The sequence below is a fragment of the Octopus sinensis genome, linkage group LG14, assembly GCF_006345805.1.
Source record: "Octopus sinensis linkage group LG14, ASM634580v1, whole genome shotgun sequence".
Classification (NCBI taxonomy): Eukaryota; Metazoa; Mollusca; class Cephalopoda; order Octopoda; family Octopodidae; genus Octopus; species Octopus sinensis.
Window position 1 is genome coordinate 34,466,134 of NC_043010.1, and position 24,000 is coordinate 34,490,133.

A 24,000-nucleotide genomic window follows, 5' to 3' on the forward strand; every position below is an offset into this window, starting at 1 on the left:
ACTACTTTTACTGAAGTCAAGCCAGCAGATGAAAGGTAAAGATACATTCATTAATTTCAGTAATCATCATCATCATCATCATCATCATCATCATTTAATGTCTGCTTTCCATTCTGGCTTGGGTTGGATGGTTTGACAGGAGCTGGCCAGGCAGGAGACTGCACCAGGCTTCAGTGTCTGCTTTGACATGGTTTTTACAGCTGGATGCCCTTCCAACCACACTACAGAGTGGACTGAGAGCTTTTTATGTAACACCAGCACTAGCAGAGCCACCAAGTAAGTAACTTGCAAGACAACTATCCTTTGAGAGGGGAGGGGCATTGGAGGAGGTGACCTTGTGAGAACAACAAACAATAACAACAACACACACATTAAGTAGAACTGATGGTGGTGGTGGTGGTGGTCACAGTAGTTTTCTTGCTGTTGTTGTTTACAGGAGAGGGAGAACTATGGAGTGGGTTTGCTTAGTCAACCAGCTGACTAGACACATCAATCAATCAATAAATTTTGGAAAATAAATATTAAATGAGCAGAGATCATGTAACTGATCTCCACAGAAACAAAACAGTTTAAGAAATGTAATTAATTGCATAAAATGAAAGAAAAATTACAAACAAAACATGCACACATACACACTCATACATGCATACACAGAGAATGAACCAAATTAATAAGAACAAACAAGCAGAATCAAGAGGCATGCACATAGAGCAAACATAAATGTCTGAACTTCCAAAAAAAAAGAAGATCAGAAAAGGAGATTAATAGAAACAAAATTCTATATTGTTTTACTTTTAAATTATATTTTTCGTACATAGGCACAGAACCTCAAATTTAGGATAGGAGTATAGTCAAATATATTCAATATACCCCAACCAGGACTTAAGGGAAGCATTAAGGGCAAAGTTGATTTTAGCAGGGTTTGAATTCAGAACATTAGAAAATGTTACCAAATACCACTAGGTATTTTCTGTTCATTGCTTTGCCAATCCTAATGATAATGATAATGATGTGTAGCTAACATTTAAAAAAATGGTTATAGAGAAAGAAAAGAAAATATGTCAAAGGTAGTGGTGGTGGTGGGTTAAGGAAAAAACAGACAGAAGGGATAAAATGGGTTCACATAAGAAGGTTATTATTTATTGTTTTATTATTATTATTTTTTTTTCTGAGGTAAGGATCAAATAGAGGAATTTTAGGAGGTGTGTGGGGACCTACCTTGGCTGCAGCCCGTTTTGTGTAGGCTCTCAGCCACAAATTACACCAGGTCACCTGTGAAGGAAGGATTTGGGGAGAGCGAATGATAAAAAGATATATCAATCAGTAAAAAACAAAGGAAAGGAATGCACAAGAAAAAAATATATACAATAATAAAATAAAACAAATAAACAAGTTAAGACTATCTTCCAGGTTGTTTTAGCAACAGAAGTTCTTGTTGATTTGAATTTTAAATTATTTCAAAAATTTTGTAATTGTTTTCTTATTGGGTAACTTCAGAGTAGAATACCTTTAGATTTTTATGAGATTGTTAGAGAAATAGGAGAAAGATAAGATTAATGTTCATGGACTTCCTAGACTTTGCTCTCAAAAACTGCATGGTTTTCTCTCCAGGTTCAGAAAATATTTCAGCCCCTACCTCACCCAATAACTACAAGTCTCAGATTAGAATCACAAAGGAGTACCACTCTTGTATCTGGAAGGAAGCCGTTGCTACACACTTAGTCATCTTATATCACATTAAAAAGTGAGGTTATATGTTTGACGGAATGTCATGAAATCACTCTCAGACATGTTCCAACCAATGGTCCACAAATGTGCCATCTCCTTTCTTCATCTGTTCTAATTGCTATTACAATGGCCTCTGCTCTTTGTAGCAGGCTGGGCTTGTGCCACCTTCACTCAGGCACATCTGTCTCACTTATCTCTCCTCTTCTGATCACTGATATTCTGCTCACTCCTTTATTTCCTCTTCTAGGCCCCCAGCTAACCCCCATGTTCAGTCCTTTCTTCCCAGAACATCAACCCTTTAGAATTCCATTTCTGTACATGTCTTTCCTGTAATGTAATCAAGGACTTGTAATAGTTCAAGTGGAATGTGAATGGCAAAGATTATAAGCACAGACTGCACACCACCTTCCTTGAGACCAAGCTTAAAGAATACATTTAAAAAAAAAAAGGATAGATGACATTGATGTGAGTAATGTCCAAAGTGAACATCAGTAAGTCAGGCCTGTGTTTATAAGGGGAGAGGAAAGGGCAATGGAGGATATTTCTGAAGGGCTGTAGTTCTGTGTAGGAAAGACTGAACAAAGGATTAAACGGTTTAGGGTGGAGTCTGGAAGCTAAGATGCAGTAAGGATGACAGAAAGAAGAGAAGAAGCAATGGTTAGGATAAGTAAGTTTGGATGGTGGGTGGCAAGGATATACAGATAGCTAGTTTTGAGGAGCAGAGATTGTTGTAGTAACAGTAGAAGAGAGAGAAAAAGAAGAGATAGACAGATAAAGAGAAAGAGAAGGGAGAGAATGAGAGAGAGAAAGAGAGAGTTTATTAATCCCACCAAGAAATGAATATCATTACCATGTTTTATATTTTGATCTGCAAATTAAACAATAAAACAACTAATTGCTAAATTCAATACATAACGTTCATATTTGATCTCTGTTCACTTTTAATGAGCATTATCTAATTATATACTCACGCATATATTATTAACTAATTACACACACCTGTATATTACCTGACTGTGCACACAATTATCTAATTGTGTACACATGCGTGCAAGAACGTTTTGTTACAACTTTGTGTAGATAGTGAAGTGAAAAGAATCTCAACCAGTCAAACTATCTATTCATTGTCCTCTCTCTTTCTTCCTCCTCCTTCTCCTTCTCTCTCTCTCTCTCTCTCTCTCTCTATGTATGAAGATATGTGTGTGTGTATGTGTGTGTGTTGATGTCACAAGAATTTAGAAACCTAGAGAATGTGAAATAATTCTTTTTAGGAACAGTGAAACTTGAAGCCGACTAAGCTATAAATAATGATTTCAAACCTTGGCACAAGGCCAGCAATATTGGAGGAGGAGGGGATTAAATTGCTTACATTGACCCCCAGTGCTCAACTGGTTGGTACTTATTTTATTGACCCTGCAAAAATGAAAGACAGAGTTGGCCTCGGTGGAATTTGAACTCAGAATGTAAAGACAGATGAAATCCCACTGAGCACGATGTCTGGTGTGTTAAATATTCTGCCAGCTCACTGCCTTAAATAAAGCTATAAATAATAACAAGTAAATATTGGGTCAAAACCCTTTGAATAGAGAAAGTTGAAGGCTGCTGTGGGACTTGAACCTGCACCTCCTGTAAACATGTATTCACACACATACATACACATTTATACATGCATATATATGAATAAATGTTATATGCTGGTTTGTCTGTGTGTGTTTGTGTGTGCGTGTGTGTATATATATATATATATATATATGCATGTATATTTATTTATTTTATTTATTTTATCTAGTTTCAGCTCACGAGCTGTGGCCATGCTGGGGCACCACCATTATATGTATATATATGTTATATACATGTATATATATGTTATATATGTTTGTGTATATGTATATATATATGTTTATGATATCTACTAATCTATCTATCTATCTATCTATCTATCTATCTATCTATCTATCAATCTACCTCTCTCTTTATATATAATGCCTACAACCTACTAACTTATCTACCTATCCATCAACGTATTTGTCTAGCTAAATAATTAACTAAACTCAGGCTAGTTCACATTATACATCAGTATATTTATTAAATCTAAACAGAGATATTGATAAAGAGAATATAATGAGAAGTTAACACAAACTCCACCTACGGGACTTTTTTTATGTTCTTTAGACAAGTAACATGTGACTGCGTAGATTATTTTTTATATATATGATTATCTGTATGTATAAATAGCATGCAATTAATTTATGATTAATAGAATTCATTTTCACACACACACACACACACACCTTTATATATAATATGTAATAAATTTATAATTAAGATAGGATACTAGAGATAATTTTCTATTTTCTCATGATGACTAATTACTCTCAGAGCGACACTACTTGCTAATGGTACCTATTTACAGTTAAGTGGATTGAGCTTTTGAAAAGCAATGTGTTCTTAGCCATTGATGCAATATCTCAGATCTCTGCAGATTTTTTTTTTCTCTGTTTGTTCAACATCCTTTTAACTTGGCGAGGTAGACCACTCAAATATAAACAGAACCAACCCATTAAAAATATATAAAAAGAGGAAATAATTTTATCTTTTTTTTTAAATATTAATTCAGACAATATACTAGTTTCATTTGGATTTTTAAAAAAATATTGTTTTCTACTTTTACATTCAGTAGCAAATTCAAGAGTAACTATGATGCATTTAACAACAACAAATAATGCAACAAATTGACCAACAATATGATATTATTAAACATTAAAATCACTAATTTGAGACAGAAAAGAACAACAGGCTCATTGACAAGATTCAAACTGTGTATCTATCCCTTACTGGTTTGAATTCTGCCAGAGGGACCATTTGTCTATTTTTTTCTCAAATTGGTTCTTATAATGTCTAAAGCCATCCACATAAAAATCTTAATAATTAATTTAAAGTGATGATATATCGAATGTGGACTGAATATGCAATTGTGGAAAATTTGTCCTAATGTAATTCTTTCAATTGAAACAATGGGGAAGCAAGTTCAAACTGTGGGGGAGTATATTGTTACCCTCTATACTCAAATAAGTTGCAATTTTTTTTACTACAAAAAAAAAAAAAAAAAATTAAACGAAAGAAAACGTGAGTGTAGTGGGTGCTTTTTACGTGCCACCAGCACAGGGGCCAGAGGAAGCTGGCAACAGCTATGATCAGTTGGTACTTTTTACGTGCCACTGGCACAGAAGCTAGTCAAAGTGGCGCTGGCATCGGCCATGTTCGGATAGTGCTTTTTACATGACACCAGCACGGGTATCACAACTACAATTTCCATTATATATATATATATAAAATATATAAACAATGGGCAATAAAATGCTAGTTTAAGTGTGGTATACATAGTAACCAAGTAGAGTTCAGGGAGGTCAGAATCTTAAACTCCAAATTCTTCATGAGAGTGACGTAGTATGCATAATCTCCAGAAACAGACTGTTGCCATAAAGATTGTAAATTGTAACTACAGACTGTTTAAAGTTAAATTCTACCAAACCAGTATTGAGTGCACTCTATAATGTAATTAAAAGGATATGATCAATTATATAAAATAATTAGACTGTCTCAATAAATTCTAGAAATTAAAAAATACCTATACAATGACTATACTTATAAAGAGGTGTAGAGTTATGCATGTGTGTATTGTTGTTGAAGATTCGTGTGTGTGTGTGTGTGGTGTGTGTGAGAGAGAGAGAGAGAGAGAGAGAGAGAGAGAGGAGAGGGAGTGAGAGAGAGAGACAAGTTATTTAGTTAAAGTGGCTAGGAGCTATTTGAAATGCTACACTCTCAACAGGGATTGTCTCTCTTAATACATTCTCTCTTCTATAGACACAAAGATACACATGCGAACATGCATGTGTATGTGCATACTCGAGATAATAATGATAATAATAATGATAATAATAATAATAATAATAATAATAATAATGACAATGTGGCAAGAATGATCCAGTGGGAGCTCTGTGGAAATCACGGGCTACAAAGAGCTAGTTAACTACATTGTCTCCGGTACTCAATTGGTACTTATTTTATCAACTTCAAAAGGATGAAAGGCGAAGTTGACTTCAGTGGAATTTGAACTCAGTATGTAAAAAGCCAAAATAAATGTCGTTTTTGCCTGGTGTGGTAAGGATTCTGCTAAATCTGATCCCCAAAAGGATGAAAGGTAAAGTTGCCATCAACAGGATTTGAGTTCAGAATGTAAAGAGCTAGCAAGATTGAGTTTCTGTGGATGTTGACTGTAAAATTGAATTGATAAAGAAATCTCAGAAAAATATCAACATATGCTATATTGCTCATGGTTGTGCTGGATATTTTGGAAAGGTTTTGATTATGTATGTGTGTGTGTGTGTGTAAGCATGTGTACCATTTAGAACTCTTTACTAATATAACTTTTTATTTTATTAAAAGAAATCAAATTTTTCTTTGAAACCATTTACTTTTTTGTTGGGGGTTGAGTAGGAACTTGCTTTCCTCATGGAAGTCTTGACCATTTTGAATACCAAACCTGCTTGAATCTAAATCTGGTTTTAATGATACAAAACTGTCCTTTTTTGTAAAGTGATCATATATAAATTATAATTCAGAAAACTCTTCCACAATAATTTTGTCAGACATCTTCAGTTACATTATGGCCAAAATACTAGCTTACTAACATCAGATTTAATTATTTTATACAGTGTTCAAATATTTTCAAAATTGATTGAAATACTTAGTGTTATTTCATAAAAAATATGGTCAGTAAAAATTTAACAAGAAATAAAATATAAATAGAAACAAAAAGAAAATAATGGAAATAAATAAATAAAACAAAAGTAAAACTAAAATAAAACTAATTCTAAAAAGCATCCAGAAGATAACAACAAAAATATGCAAAAAACAATAACTAAATCTACAAATTCGGTGAGTGGCTGGTGGCTTGAAAAGATCTGTAAGGGTTACAGTAAAGTTTAGAAGCCATCTAGAATGTGACAAAGTTGGAAACAACAAACAAGCTATATGTGTATATTTGTAGCTATATCCATCTATATATGTATGTGTGTTTGTGTGTGTGTGAGCATGTGTATCATGACTGAGCGGTAGAGTGCCATCATCATCTCATCATGTCATCTTTTTTGATGAGTGCTGGGATTGGGTTTTCCCCTATCATGTGTGAAACTGATTGGTAAAATACTATATATATATATATATATATATATATATGATGACCTCTCCTGTTGATTTCAGCATGACAGTCTAGTTGTTCCGTCCAATAAATGACCCTCACATTGAATTAGTGTGTGAAGTGGTTGAGTATTCCTTAGGCATATATACCCTTAATTTAATTTCTAAGAAGAATCAATGTAACACAATGTAACAAGACTGGACATTTGAATTGCAGGTCCAATCATTCTGATGGGTTTCTACAGTTTCAGTCAACAAAATCTCACTCATAAGGCTATGGTAAAAGACACTTGCCCAAAATGACATGCAGAAGGAGTGAACCTGAGACATTATGACTGTGAAGCGAACTACTTAACAACTCAGCCATGCCTAAGTCTATGTATCTGTTTGTTTTAACCTCTATTTTTGCATGCCTTTCTTGCCCCTAAACCTACCTTACTTTACAAGTAAGAGATCTCATATTTCAAATGTTTTTCAAAGGTACGAAGCAAGCAGGTGACGTGTTGCGGATGGAAGTAACTACGACAACACTGCTTACAGTGAACCCAGAAGTAAACAAGCAGAAAAATACATGCATGCATATGCACACACACACATACACATGCCCATATGATGGGTGAGACTAAAGTAGAAGGCATTTGTCCAAGTGCCATGCATTAGAACTGAACCCAAAACCATATGGTTGGGAGGTAAACTTCTTGACCACATACTTGCATACCTGTACCTTATATAGATATATATTCTTTTTTTTACGACCAGGCTATCAGATGTTGCTACACATCGCTGGTCACAATGCACTTCACATTGTTTTAGCCTTCAAATGACACCACCCTACTGGCTAAGCGAGCAGGCCAACAGAAGAAAGAGTGAGAGAAAGTTGTGTTGAAAAAGTACAGCAGTCATCGCCACCACCCCTTGCGGAAGCCTCGTGGGGCTTTAGGTATTTTCACTAAACAAACACCACAATGCCTGGTGTGGGAATTGAAACTGCAATCCTATGACTGCGAGTCCACTGCGCCTCCACATATATATATATATACACACACACACACACACACACATATATATATATATATATTTATTATATAGAAGGAGCTTCTACAGGACTAGTACTGTTTCATTCAAGAGAAATCTTCAGGATCAACCCGGGACCTACATATATATATATATATATATATATATATATATATATATATTTTCTGTTCTGTTATTGGTGGAATCATCAATAAAGTACTCCATCCAGTGTGAGATAAAAATCATTTAATATACACAGTATTTATATCATCATCATCATCATCATCGTTTAACGTCCGTTCTCCATGCTAGCATGGGTTGGACGGTCCGACCGGGGATCTGGGAAGCCAGAAGGCTGCACCAGGCTCCAGTCTTATCTGGCAGTGTTTCAGATAAGACTGGAGCCTGGTGCAGCCTATATATATATATTATATATATATATATATATATATATACACATATATATCGCTTTATGAAGGATAATACTACACATAACAGCTAGACAAGTAACCCTTTCACAGAACGCAGCTTCGTGTATCATATTGCAATAGTTACTGCTACACATAGCTGACTGAAGACAAAATTCTCAGTGTTACCACCAACTATCCGACACCTTCAAAGAGTTGACAAAACTCAAATGAAAAATATACAAATAAAAATAAATGAAATAAAATAGAACAAAATAGAAATAAAATGAAAAGAAGAAAACAATAAAAAGAATCGAAATTAGGAAACAAAGAAAGGCAAACCCTGAAACCTTAATGATGGAACAAAATATTTTCTTGTTAGTTTTAAGAAAGTTAAATAATCTTCATGTTTTACCTGGGGTCCATCATAGTCTATGAGCTGGAGACAAGGCACCAAGCCATGAGAGGTAGGTTGATATCTGACAATTTCTCCGGATATGATCTTCGATTGGTTCATACACACCATATTTTCAAATGCGTTACATGCACTTCGAGTCCAGTCATGGTCATCTTGAGTTTGGAGATTTTTAATTTGGTTTCGGAGATTTTATGTTATTATTATTATTTTTGTTGTTGTTGTTGTTGTTGTTGAAAATATGAAAATAAAGAAAAGGGTAAGTCAAAATGATTGAGGAAAAAAAAAATGTAATGATACAAAACATGCAATGACTATAAAACTTTGACACCATCATAATCCTCATCACCATCATCACTGCCACCACTATCATCATCATCATCATCATCATCGTTATCATCATCACCATCATCACTGCCACCACTATCATCATCATCATCATCATCATCGTTATCATCATCATTGTTATCATCATCACTATCATAACTGCCACCACTATCACCATCATCATCATCGTTATCATCATCACCATCATCATTGCCACCACTACTATCATCATCATCATCATCATCATTATCATCATCACCACTGCCACCACTATCATCATCATCATCATCATCATTTAATGTCCATTTTCCATGTGGACAAGCAGGGGAGCTGTACCAGGCTCCATTGTCTGTTTTGGCAGGGTTTTTTTACAGTTGAACGCCCTTCCTAATGTCAACCACTTTATGGAGTGTACTGGGTGCTTTTTATGTGGCACCAGCACCAGCGTATTTTAAGTGGCATCATCACTGACAGGGTCACCTAGTACCTAACAAGACAAAAATCTCTTGACTGAGAGGGTGGGGGGAGTAGTATTAAGGGGTGGGGTGGTTTTGTGCCAGTTGAGAGATTAAAGGTATAGAGGATAAGAGACAGGTGTCTTGCTGTAGAATAGATACACGAGTACCACAGTTGCAAAAGAAAGGAGAGTTAGAAAGTAAGATAAAGGGAGCGGGTGAATCGGAGAGTAAAATAAAGAGATTGATAGTGAAGGAGATGTTGGCAAAGATGTGTCAGGACATGTCTGCATCTTTAAATGAAATTAACAGTCCTTGTGCATTATTGAATGGCTAACATGTGGCTTCTATGCTGCAACTGTTTTAGCTTCAACACATGATCACAGACCAAATCATTTGCCTGGTAAGTACACCTCCAAAATACTACTACTACTACTACTACTACTACTACTACTACTACTGCCACTGCCACTGCTGCTGCTGCTGCTGCGCCGCCACCACCACTACTACTAATGATAAAATTTGGTTTCAAATTTTCACACAAGGCCAGCAATTTTAGAAGGATGGGGTTAGTCAATTATGTCAACTCCAGTGCTCAACTGATACTTATTTTATCAATCCTGAAAGGATGAAAAGTAAAGCTGACTTCAGTAGTATTTGACATTCCAGTTATTTTGATGATGATGATGATGATTTATAACTTAGGCACAAGGTCACAAATCTTTGGAAAGTCAAAAATTGATCTTGGGGAAAATTTGAACTAAGAATATAACAAGCAATGATGGAAAACTGTTCAGCATTTTTGTAACTTTACCTATCATTTCTACCCTTTGGGCTAATAAATGGTTTCTGAATTAGACACAAAGCTAGGAACTTTGAGGGGAGGGAGTCTAGTCAATACTTTTGACCCCAGTATTGGTACTTTGTTTTATAGACTCTGGAGGGATAAAAGGTAAAGCTGATCTCAGTAGGATTTGAACCCAGGATGTAAAGAGCTGAAATGAATACCAAAAAGCATTGTTTCTAATGTTCTAATGATTCTTATAGCTCACTGCATCTTTGAGCTGATGAATAATATGAAATATAAGCAGACCTACCTTTAGGTTTTATATTAGCAAGGTAACACTCAACGGCTTGGTATGGAAGACTCAGATATTCCTCTCTGGAAATAAAGTAAATTATATTTGTTTACAGTTAAATTGTTTTGTTAAATTATCTTCCAAAAATCACATTAATATGTTGATAAATAAAAAAGTTAGAGTTGTTTAATGAAACCAGACTAAATTTATGATTATGTCAGAAATTAATTAAAACACATAAGGGGTGTATTTCGGTTAGAAATATAGTAACGAAAGGGTTAAAAAACAACAAACATGATGGATTGATAGTGATGGTAGAAGGCTGGAATTAAAAGCAATTCAGTGAATGCAAATTAATTTCTCTGTATTCTAAGTTTAAAATCATGCTGGTGTCATTTATTTCATTGGCTATGTCTTGTGTCATTGCTAACAAGTTTGTTGTCTTATATCAATGTCAATGTCCTTATAACTCTTGATTTTTGTGGGGTTTGGCTTGTCTGGCATCGCTGAAGAACTGCTCTTCATGTAAGGGTTTGTAGTACGTGTGACACTAGAGGACCTTCCCATTGCTTTATGCAGAGTCCCAGGAGAAACTTGAACTTAATGCAGCAAATTAACAAACCACTTGGCTATTTTACTGTAAAGCTGCAATCTAAAGTAGTAAAATTGTTCTTACCATTTTGAAGCCCCTATTTTGCAGCTAGGTGAACTGAACTTATTTTATAATCAAGTGACAATCATTACCAACGCCACACAACACACAAAGTGCTGTTGTGAAAATATGAATCACTGAGTCAAACTAAATGCCTTGCAGTAAATTGATCTCATTTCTCCTGTGTTCTGAATTCAAATCTTATTGGTGTCAACTCAGCTTTTCAGCTCAAGTCATTTTAATTGACTGTGTTTCATTCCATCCACAAAATAATTTGTTGTTATAAATCAGTAATGTTTTCAAAGAGTCCTGTCAATTGCTGAATAATAATGGGGGTACTGACAACCCTGTTTTCATCAGCTCCCAGATAAACATAGAAAGAAAAGAGATAACACCAGGCAGATGAAAAGAGAAAGACACACAGAGAGTGGTATATGTGAATAAACATGGAGAGGAAAAAGAGAGAGCTAGAGAGAGTGAGGTAAGGATATAGTTTGATTGACAGAGAGGAAGAGAGAGATAGGAAGATAGAAAGAGAGAGAGAGGCTTACCTTAAACGGCATACATTGTCTTTTGGCACTTCTTCATTGTAACCATAATCAACACAGAAGACTTTATAACTATTGTTTAGCACAGCGGTGACACGAGCCCGGTACCATTGTGACTGGTTAGAGAGGCATACAGCCACAACATCGTCAACAGCAACTTCATGACATTGGTACGTCTGTTAAACAGATAAATTACAAATATTATGATATTAGTTTCAAATTTTGGCACAAGGCCTGCAATTCCAGGGGAGGGGGTTAAGTCGATTACATTAACTCCAGTGTTCAACTGGTACTTATTTTGTTGATCCTAGAATGATGAAAGGCAAAGTTGACCACAGCAGAATTTGAACTCAGAATGTAAAGACAGACGAAATGCCACTAAACATTTTGTCCAGTGTGCTAATGATTCTGCCAGCTCACAGCCTTATATATTATAATTAATATTAACATAGAGTGTCAGACAAAATATTTCATTGTACTCTAAATGAATATGTACACACACACACACAGATGTATATGCCGAGTAGATAACAGAATTGGTAGAGCATCTGACAAAAATACTTTGGTTATATTTCTTCACCTCTGACTTAAAATTCTACTTAGATACACTTTGCCTGTCATCCTTCTTTGACTAATAAATTAAATAATAGGAGTGATACAATCAACTGATTCTTGGAAGGCAGTCTCCCTGCATAGCCACAGTCTTTTGACTTAAACCAGTAAAAGGAAAGGTACATGAAAATTGTCAAAAACTTACTTGAAAATGCCTTGAATCTGAGTAAAATTCATCAATATTTTTCTGTAGGTTCACTAATTTTGGTAAATTTTCGTTACGAATGTGGGCCCAGAAATGACCAGGGCTTGTCACAGACACAACCATCAGTTCCAGAAGATCTGTTGGAGCATCTTTGGTTAAATGAGACTGTGGAACTGTATGTTCTCCTGAATCTCTAGCAGCTGCATCTTGAAGATAGATAGATAATTGAGAGATAGAAACATAGATAGATAGATAGATAGATGGTAGATAGATATATAGATAGTTTGATAAGCAAATAGATAATTACAAAAATGTGACACAGGGGATGACAAAGGAACATATGGAAAAACAGGATAAATTAGACAATGGATGGATATATGTTCAATACCTCATCTGTTGTCAAGCAAATATCATCAGAATTTTGATGTCCAGGTAGATATGTTTCTTTATTAGCCACACAGGGCTGAACACAGACGGGACAAATTACAAAGTAGAGCTTTTATTTTTGGGGAGGAAAAAAAACAAAAAAGAAGTGGGGTAGGTTTTCGATCAAAAGGGATCGTAAAAAAGAAAGAAAAAAAAAACTATCAGTAGGGATCGTGTATCACAGAAATGTCATGATGTAAAGTGTAAAGGGGGAAACAGATAAGGTTTATCAGTGGAAAGAAAAGCCTACGAGAAAGACCACGGTAACCTCGGTCAATAATGTCACATGTTAACACATTTATTTGCAAGTAAGTAACTCTGTTTTAAATTTTTCCTGGTTCATAGGATCATGCTCAAGGTGGCTTCATCATTCATATGTGCCATCCTTGCTACATTCACCCATTTTTTTTTCAAACATTCACTAGACAAAACTTGCCTCTCTACTCTCACTTTCCTTTTCAAGTGATACTTGAAGAAGTTGATGAGAGATTGACCAGAGAGGAAAGTGTATGTCTCTAATCCTTTCAGATGCGCCCACCAGATACATTTTTTCGCCATAGCCACAAGTATGATGAAAATAGCTCTTCCTTCCCATTTGAAGGAAGGAGGCATGACGATATTGACGATAGACTCGGCTGATAAACTGACTCGTCCCACACATGAAAGCAGTCGTTCGATGTCTAGGTAGATAATAGACAAGAACATAGATATACAGTCAAATGAATGACAATTGGATAAAATGACAAATAGATAGTTAAATAGAAATTGGTAGACAGGCAAACAGATGACAACTGAATAGATAGATAAATGAATAAATAGATAGATAGATACTGAAATGCACAGACAGATAGAAAGAGATAAACAAATAAATATATGTATGCCAGCAAACAAATAATATATGTAATTTATATCGATAAATTACAGGCAGCAAGGTAGAAGACAGACAGATTGTTAATTACATATATTAATATATTGAGGGACAAACATAGTAATAGACAGTGGACAAACAAATAGATATGTATAAAGTGGCACGTAAAAAGCACCAACTGATCTTGGCTGTTGCCAGCCTTGCCTGGCACCTGTGCCGGTGGTATGTAAAAAGCACCCACTACACTCACGGAGTGGTTGGCATTAGGAAGGGCATCCAGCTGTAGAAACACTGCCAGATCAGACTGGAGCCTGGTGCAGCCTCCTAGCTTCCCAGACCCCGGTCGAACCATTCAACCCATGCTAGCATGGAAAACGGACGTTAAATGATGATAATTATGATGATGAGACTGTTAGTCAAACAGATAAAAATGCTGGCATATATATATTTGGACAGGTAGACAGACACTGATATGATGCAAAAAGTTAGCTAAAGACAAATTAATAGTAATAAAAATGTTTACATGACAACAATAAGAATAACAACAAATTTACATGAGCTCATGAGAGAGTTGCTACATAGTTGCTCAATCTGCTAGAAATAGCAACCAAATTTCCCTTAAATTACACTTTAATATCCAAGATGGGATTGCTATATAGAAAAGCTAGGTATACCCTGTTTGAATGAAAGGTAGGGTGGTCATGATTAGGCTATTATTGATTGTATTTCAGCTTAGTTATGACAGGTTAGGTCTAAAAAAAAAGAACAAGTCCTACATTGCAATTATTCACATTATCATCCCAACCACTAACTACTACAACACTACAGAACCACTGGTATACCACTACTGTGCCAGTATATGTTCCTATTTCAATCATTACCCTCACCCACAAAGAATGGCATGTCATACCTGTGAAGATGGTGAAGAATTTGTACGCATCTCTTCCCAGGCGCATTGAAGTAATTATTCAAGCTAAGGGAAGCCACATGAAATATTAACAATGTACAGTAACTTCTTGAAATGAACATTATGTAAAAAATTTTCATTATAGACATTTTTCTGTTTTAAAACACTGTATCTTAATTGGTTTATATGAGGTCACCGAAAACTTTTGCATGGCCATTTTTGGTGGTCGTCTCACATCTTCCCCTCATTCGGAATCCTACTACAAAATATAATGGTTGGGTATGGAAACGACTCCAACAGGACAAATGCTTCATCTGTAAAAAACACAATGTGAAACATCCACTTATAAGTTGGTAATTTGTAGAAATTTACAATAGTTTAAAGTGGCCAAAGACTTTTGCATGGCACTGTATTTAAAAATGGAAATGCAAATTGAATAATGTGGTGTTACTATGCTTCAACAGACTACTTGCCTTACACCGCCTATTGTCTAACTCTGTTCCCTATCACCGCGTGAATAATCTAATAACAATAACAGAGACTACTTACTTTTTGTGTGAGCCACTCTATGCATGTGGTGCGCTGCAGTGTCACTGCTACTACACTGTGACAAAGGTTCTTCATGGAATGTGAGGTTCTTGTCGACTACGTCGTTAATTAGTTTCTGAAATGAAAGGAAAGATAGGTGATGGTTTGAAAAAGGGAAGGAGAGAGAGAGAGAGAGAGAGAGAATTACAGAAAAATAGATAGACAGACTGGCCCTTCTATCTTTCACCCATCAAAACAAATATATGACAACAGGAGAGAGAATGAGCTGCACCAGCAATTGGCTGATGCTAATCAGCGAGCTGAGTAAAATGGAGCAATGTGAAGTGCCTTGCTCAAGAACACACTGTGCCACCTGAAAGCAAACCATATCTGCGCATGTGTGTGTGCATGTGCTTGTGTATATGTATGTGTGTGTGTATATATATATATGTAAATATGGATATAGATATGTGTGTGTGGTTAAGAAGTTTTCTTCTCAACCATATGGTTTTGGGTTCAATCCTCCAATGTGCAACCTTGGACAAGTGTCTTCTACTATAGCCTTGGGATGACCAAAGCTTTCTGACTGGATTTGGTAGACGGAAACTGAAAGAAGCCCATCAGATATATATACATATGTATATTTATTTACATCTAGTAGATCAATAGGGTTTTACCTTGCCATTATAATTCACCAGCAAACTTTATTCGTGTAGCTGTATTTTCATGTTATCTAGGTGGCTTTGTGTAAAATATTTGTTTGCTCTATTAAGATGTGATATTCCCTTGCAGCGCTTGGTTCACATTGCCTTTTTCAATTTACATAGGGCAGGCAATGTTGGGACTATCTGATATCAAAATGCTTCACACAGTTTTTCACTTTCCATACACATAAGAACAATGCTATGACATTTCTTTTTCTCTCTTTTCAAAAGGTGGACTTATGGTTGAAGAAACACACTTTAAAGCTACTTTTGTATATACCAATGTGGAAGTTTCTTTTTTCAATTTCAATTATTCATCTGGCTGTTTCCTACACTTGATAATTAATTACTTTGCTTAACTATTTTGCATAATGGATGGGCCTTCATAGTCCTACAATTACATTCAACTTCCAGGATGATATTCTGACTGAATCTTCAGAGCTTGCTCATTTTTTTATTTTGCAAGCAATTTTGGGCACAGTTATAGCTAATCTTGACATTATTCTTATCAAACAACTGAAGGTATTTGTAGCCAGCTGGGGATTGTTTTCTTATTGGGATAAAACATTTCTATCCACATTTGATTTCACATCTTTTGTTGAAGAGAGGCTTAAATCAGAGTCAACTTGGTTCAACTTGCACTTCACCACTTCCATCTCAAAAAACAAAAACAAAAAAACACACAAATGAACAAAAAACTGAAAACAACAAACAAGGTCACTTTGAATAATGTATTCCTAGATACACTATATTTCTCTGCATGTATCTGCTTAGCCTGATAGGAATAGCATCCACCTTTCTCATATTACTGTTTTAAAAGTGAACCCTACATAAGAGAAACAATCACAGCTGGAATGTGTTTGCTTATATATGTCTGATGGATCAGAGACAACAAAACAACACATAATGAAGATTTCACTTACCTTGGCATGTTCTATTTGTTCTCTTGAACCTTCTATAGAGACAAACTGCATATGTTTTGCATCTCTATTTTCTGTTGTGTCTATGAGAACTGTAGCACCACTCACTCGGTTAATATATCGTACAGTTTGATAATTGTTACCTGGAATAGATAAAGATTCGTTAAGGTAAGTGATGATAATTGAGTGCCTTCATGTGACACATAGACTCTGAAGAATTACAATGAAGAATATCTGCACTACTCTATCATACTTAAATACAACATTGTAATTAATATTGCCAGTACACACACACATACACACTCACACACATGCATGCATACATCATTACATACATACATTCATATATGCATGCATACATCTATGAAAATTTGATTTTTTATAAGTAGAATTGTGAAAAATATACAAGACTTCTCTAAAATGCAATGTGAAACTCATAATCTGTTTAGCTATCTGAATTCAAAAGGTGGAACTTAGTTTCTTTGACTGAAATCAAGTTTTCTTTAGAGTAAGATTTGAAAGAATTAATAAGACAGACAAAATGACAGACAAAAAGATAGACACACACACACACATGCACACAGTATTTACATAAATATGTATGCATACATGCATTCATAGATACACATATATATTCATTTGCAGAGACACACATATATATGTATTTGGACTCAAAAGACAAACTTACCAATAAGTGAAATAGTTGATGAACTTGGAATATACATGTCTTCTGAAGTGACTGTTGAAATATCAGAAATGATTTGCTGGATTCTGAGTTCAGCCTGCTGGGTTGCTTCTAAGCTTCCTCGTATACATAGTGTTTGATCTTCTGTTGAGGATGTGTCACCATCTTGTTTGAGATCTATTTGGACATTACAGCTATTTTGTAACTGAAACAAAGGAAACCAGAGTTGTTTTTTTTATACTTTTTAAACGAAACTGTATTAAATGAAATATTAAAAAAGTTATCTAATAATAATAATAATAATAATAATAAATGTCCTGACACAGTACCAGGCAGTGACTCTCATGGCTTCTGGTCTTAACTGATTGGAAGTGTTATGTACATTTTGTCTTAGTATAAAAAGATGGGCTACTGCAAATATTCTGTTCAATACCACAGATTTGCTTGTTAGTTGCTTGACTGTAACCAGTTGAGCATGTCCCTCGGTGGTTGATGATATGTGCATCTCTGATCACAAACAGAAGTAGTCGGGGAGCATCATAGTCATGTGTTGAGAGGAATTCTTTGAGGCTTGAATAATTCACTTCTGGAAACATGAGTGTTTCATTCAACATCCTTAAACAACCCTTATTCAGGGACTTTTTGAGCGAGATGGGCAACTCTGGGCCTCAACTGCAAGGTCATGCACTGTTTGTCTTGATATGAGATCACCATGTTGCACAGATTTAGTTGTGATGAATGTGCCTGGTGTACCCTTATCAGACGGGTAGTCATGATGCTATTTTGGGCTTCGTATATTTTATCCCAGTGTCACTTTGATGGCATGTGCTGCTTTCTCACACAATAATAAAAATAATGATATTTTATCTATCATTTCAAAGAAGATATATTTTTGATGATCACTAACATAAGACTGGCACTCTGTCAGTTACAATGACGAGTGCTGCAGTTGGTCAGATGAATGGAATAGCTCGCTCATGAAATTAACATGCAAATGGCTGAGCACTCCACAGGCATGTGTACCCTTGATGTAGTCCTCAAGGAGATTCAGCATGACACAATGCGAGAAGGCTGGCCCTTTGAATTACAAGTACTACTCATATTTGCCAGCTGAGTGGACCGGAGCAACGTGAAATGAGGTGTCTTGCTTGGAGACATAACATGCCACCAGACCTTACAGTCTTGATTCAAATACCCTAACCATTAAGCCACATACCTTCACAGTCACTAACATAATACGACCATTAGCACATTGACACTGATTTTACATTGATCAGAGGTTGCTGCTTGATCAGTTCTGTTGACTTTCAGAGCTATGAGCAGTCATCATTATCATTATTTAATGTTGACTTCTCATACTGGCATGGGTTATATGGTTTGACAGGACATGGTGAATCACAGAGCTAAGTTGAGCTCCAATGTCAGCTTTGATATGGTTTCATAGCTGGATGCTCTTCCTAATGTTCTTCAAGGGTGGATGCCCTTCTTAATGCTCTTCTTAATGCCCTTCTTAATCTTACAGTGTGTACTGGGTACTTTTATTATGCTACTGGAACAAGGGAGATCTGAATTTTCTTTCAGGAAAATAGCTGAATCCAGTAACGTAAGCCAATCAGACATTGGTCAGTTTTATAGTGTTATTACTGTTACCACTTAAACATTTTAAATAAGATAGTCAGAGGAAGAGGGACAGAGTCCACAACCTGACAAAGTCAACCACAAGCAAACTTCAAAGTCATTGTCAACCTTTTCTTTGTAAAATTAAATTTATGCTCATATTTTGGTCAGTTCATGGCTAGGTCATAGTAGGTCATGGTCAGGCAAGGTCAAGTCAAAATTAGGTAAAGGCAAAGTCAGATAAAGTTAAAGTTATTTAATGTCAAGTCAGGTAAAGTCAAAGTCAAGGCCAGGTCAAAGTCAAGGTCAGGTCAAAGTCAAGTTAGGGTCAGGTTATGGCATCAAGTTCAGTTAAAATGGTTAAATATATTGAAATATTCTAAGGCTTACTCGCTGTAAACTTGATCTGTTTGTGCCAATGATGGCTGATGTGGCATAAGAAGGAATTTGGACTTCTGTGACTGTCATGGAAGATTTTGATTTTGAGCTTTTAGAGTCTTCTTCTTCGTTATCTGAAAAAGCATAAAGGACAACATCTTAAGCACTGTAATGATAATTAGGGAACAATTTCTTTTTACTGTTTTGCTCATTTTATTCTATTTTAATTTTTTTATATAACATATGTGTGTGTGTGTGTGTGTGTCTTTGTCCCCCCACCACTTGACAATTGGTGTTGGTGTGTTTATGTTCCCATAACTTAGCAGTTTGGCAAAAGAGACTGACAGAATAAATAACAGGCTTAAAAAAAAAATAAGTACTGGAATCAGTTCATCTGATTAAAAGTTCTTCAAAGCAGTGCTCCAGCATGGCCACAATCTCATGACTGAAACAAGTAAAAGATAAAAGAATAACAGAAGAAAGAATCAAAAAGCAATCCAGAACGACCTGCTCAGAGAAGCTTGTATTTCAGATCTGTTACAAGTGTTGCAATGTGTTTCTTGGAATGACATATTTTTCTACATTGCTTCAGTCCATTTAGTTGTGGTGATGGAAATAGGTATTGGATTTTTTAAAAGGAAATGACAGCAGTCAAAAAATTTAAGCATCAAGGAATTTTATTCATTGGACCAGTGGTGTAGACATGTCCCCTCCGCCTCCTACCAGGGTCTTACTTTCATTTGATACAGTGGCTGCAGGCTGGAGGAGGGCTCTGTGGCAGGCTCTGCACCAGATGGCTGTATGTGATTAAGGAAGATCTCTAGATCTCCTTGGAGGATGAAGAGAGACTGACATCTGACCACCAGTGATGGAGGGCACTGGTGGACCTGGTCAGTTCTACACATAACGACATCTCTAGTATTGCTAACCTGGGATGACCTTAGCCCTATCAGGCAAGAGTGGAGAGAGAGAAAGAGGGAGAGAAAGAAAGAGAGAGAGAGAGAGAGAGAGAGAGAGAGGAGAGAGAGAGAGAGAGCAGTGTGTGGTTTAGATAAGAAAAACAAATATCAAAGGAGGATTTTTGTCTTTATATAATACATATGGGGTAAATAAGTTTGACAAAGACTATCTCTCTTTCACTAATCCATTGTTGTTTAACCCTAGGTTAGCCCTGACCAAAAAGGATTACCTACGGTCAAAATGATGACCATCTTATTTTTTACTCAACACATTGTGATCTAAGATCACACCATCCAAAGTGTCACTTTTTTCTTTTGAAGATGGTAGAGTGAAATTTCAAGCAAAATTTGGTTTCTGTTTGTAGCAGAATGAATGACCATAAAGAGGTATCCTTGATGTCTTGTCCTTCTCTACAGCAGATGTAGAGCTTCACACAACCACTGGTGTTCTGTGTTTTATTTAACTGTATATTATAGGTCTACATTATCCAATACATCCACATTTTTAAGACAGTAAAGCGTGATTGGAAGAAGAAATGGTTGCTTTTTCTACTGGTTCTAGTAACTGTATAAAGGCTCTCTTAAGATCACTACTGCTGATTCATATATATATATATATATATAAATATATATATATATATTATATATATATATATATATATATATATATATATATATTATATATATATATATATATATACATGCTGTATTAAATCTCTGAGCGAGATGTAAACAGTAGCAATACAGAATCGTAATATATTATTGCCAACCAAGTGTGGCATCCTATACAGAACTGCTACTGACGTTTATAGCCCCAGGAAGACATTGCTTCCAGCAGGCTAATGACACACATTCTGTGTCCATTAGTATACTAATCGGACACAGAATGTTGGCAAATATATATATATATTGGTTGGCAATTATATATATATATATATATATATATATATATGAATTTCATGTTATGAGAGAACTAATTCTAGCTATCAGAGAATGGTGTGAAGGCTGATTGTCAGATCACTTAAACTGTAATGTGCATAGACGTTTTCTCTCATTCTCCTCATTCTATGAATAGGGGCATTTTCACCCAAAATATCATATTATTGAATGCCCAATTCAGGATAACAGCATATAGGTACACTGCAACATAATTTCTTTTCCTCAACAGGCCCTGCCCTGTTTAACATTATCCTGAAAGAGATCAAAGAGGAAAAGGATCCCCTCAACTTTAAATGGAGTCTGGACAGATTTCTTCAGGTAACACCGGATAAGCCACCCATACCTGGATACAACTCACTAAACAAGAACTTACTACTAAATGGACCATAAACAAAACTTGACTTAAACAGGATTTAGATAATCCTATCAGGTGGTGCTATTAAGTTAGACATGGCCTGGACCAATCTTTGATCGAAACTTATCTAAATTTTATCCAAATTTTATATTAATCTGTCCCCAGCTGTGGCTTATTCAACCATTGTTCCCACTATATGCTTGCAGGAGAGAAATAGAGAGAGGAAATGTGTATGCATGTATGTGTTGTGACTATGTGTGTATCACAAATATAACATTGGTAACAGAAACATTGTGGATTTAACAGATAGAAATAGAAGACACACTTTAAAATATTTTAAAGGTGAGTTTATGAAGAAAGAAAATGCAGGGAAAAAAAGATAAAGAACAATAGTAGTAGCAGTAAGAAGAAGAAGAAGAAGAAGAAAAAACAACAACAACAACAGCAATAACAATATCAACATATATTCTATTATTTATGCTTGGTTTTTGAGAAATTTTTTTTTTTTTTTTCCACAACAAACCTGACAATAATTTTACGTGACATAAAAATAAAAATTCCAATGATTGACAGAGAAATAAATACTGACTGATGAGTGAGCGATAATAAGGTCATGCAGAAAACGAGCAGATAAATCTACGATAGTATGTATGCTGACTTAGCTATTGAATTCAAATCATTGTAACACATAGTAAATTTGTCCATCATACCATTTGGTAAATAGCATGACTATAATAATAATAATAATAATAATAATGATAATAATAATGATAATATTAATAGTGATGATGATGATGATGATGATAATAATTCTTTAAATTTTGGCACAAGGCCAGCAATTTTAGGGGTAGGGTTAGTTAATTATATCGACCCTAGTGCTCAAAAGGTACTTATTCTATTAACTCTAGAAGGATTAAAGTTGATTTCAATGAGATTTGAACTCAAAGCTCAAAGGGCTGTAACTAAATACCAGATGGCATTTTGACTGAAGTTCAATTTCTGCCAATAATAATAATAATAATAATAATAATAATAATAATAATGGAAATGATGATGATGATGAAGATGGTCATTTCCATGTCCATGAGAATGGTAGAAGTTGCATGTCAGAGAAATGCAGACCAAGGGAAGTGGAAACCAAGCAAGGGAGAGAGAGAGGGAACAAGCAAAATTTTTGTCTGAAACAAGCAGTATATCAAATGACTGATGATTGAAAACAAAAGGAGAGAGAAAGGGATAATATAGAAAGACATATATAAATATATATGCAAGAGGAGGAGGAGGAGGAAGAGAGATTTGTTACCTGCATGCTTACTCCATCACAAAAAAAAAAAAACATGCCATGCTGTCTCCATTACAATCAACCTTCTACTAAAATTGGGTAAAATTCATAACATTTTAAGAAATCATTTGAAAAAGAGAGAAAAAAATGTAAAACTTTTCTCTCTTGTATCGAAAAGATTTACAATATATATATAAGTGTGTGTGAGTGTATGTGACTGAAACAAAAAGAAATTGAGAGAAAGACGATTTTACAATCTCATTTTAATTTCTATTATTTTTATTATTTACTATATTTTATGTATTTAAGTTCAATTCTTCGTGTTTGTGCATGTGTGAGTATATGTATTTGTATATATATATATATATATATATGTGTGTGTGTGTGTGTGTGTGTGTATACACAAAGTCACATTCATACACACAAGTTATATATCTTAATCATGGATTACATAGTCCAGTGGTGCTCAACCATTTTTTTTACTTATGGATCATTTTGATTCCAATTTTATTTGGGTGGACCCGCATAACCGTTCATTATTTAAAAAGTCTTATTATATTTTTATAATTAATGTTATTAAGAATTGTATTTTAAAAAATGTTAAAATATTTAGGAGAGTATTGTAGTTCGCTTGAAGCATTATGTATTGTTTGTAAAGAATAAAAAGATTTGAATGGTACAACAATGTACTTATAGTGCAAAGTTGTACCATTCAAAACTTTTTATTTGTTAAAATATTTGGTGTAGTTTAGAAGTATATAGCCAATTTCCACTAAGAAATCTTTTATGGACTTCCAAGGGTCATATGGGCCCCAACTGAGAACCACTAAAATAGACCATAACTTAGGAAA

At 35.1% G+C, this 24,000-nt stretch overlaps 2 protein-coding genes across 2 annotated transcripts in view; both read right to left on the reverse strand.

Moving 5' to 3' along the window:
* The window catches only part of LOC115219318, a 43,886-nt gene extending 31,182 nt beyond the window's left edge, over positions 1-12,704 (reverse strand). The window contains exons 1-7 of the mRNA XM_036509379.1: positions 12,582-12,704; positions 11,828-12,000; positions 10,643-10,707; positions 8,764-8,918; positions 6,204-6,312; positions 2,559-2,596; positions 1,219-1,272 (exon numbers count right to left, since the gene is read on the reverse strand). Of these exons, the coding sequence (XP_036365272.1) occupies positions 1,219-1,272; positions 2,559-2,596; positions 6,204-6,312; positions 8,764-8,918; positions 10,643-10,707; positions 11,828-12,000; positions 12,582-12,704 (717 nt within the window). The remainder of the gene's footprint in view (positions 1-1,218; positions 1,273-2,558; positions 2,597-6,203; positions 6,313-8,763; positions 8,919-10,642; positions 10,708-11,827; positions 12,001-12,581) is intronic.
* Positions 12,636-24,000, reverse strand: part of LOC118765947 — a 192,210-nt gene continuing 180,845 nt past the window's right edge. The window contains exons 5-9 of the mRNA XM_036508869.1: positions 19,627-19,748; positions 17,623-17,824; positions 16,938-17,077; positions 15,328-15,446; positions 12,636-12,787 (exon numbers count right to left, since the gene is read on the reverse strand). Coding sequence (XP_036364762.1) covers positions 12,775-12,787; positions 15,328-15,446; positions 16,938-17,077; positions 17,623-17,824; positions 19,627-19,748 — 596 coding nt within the window. The 3' untranslated portion in view covers positions 12,636-12,774. The remainder of the gene's footprint in view (positions 12,788-15,327; positions 15,447-16,937; positions 17,078-17,622; positions 17,825-19,626; positions 19,749-24,000) is intronic.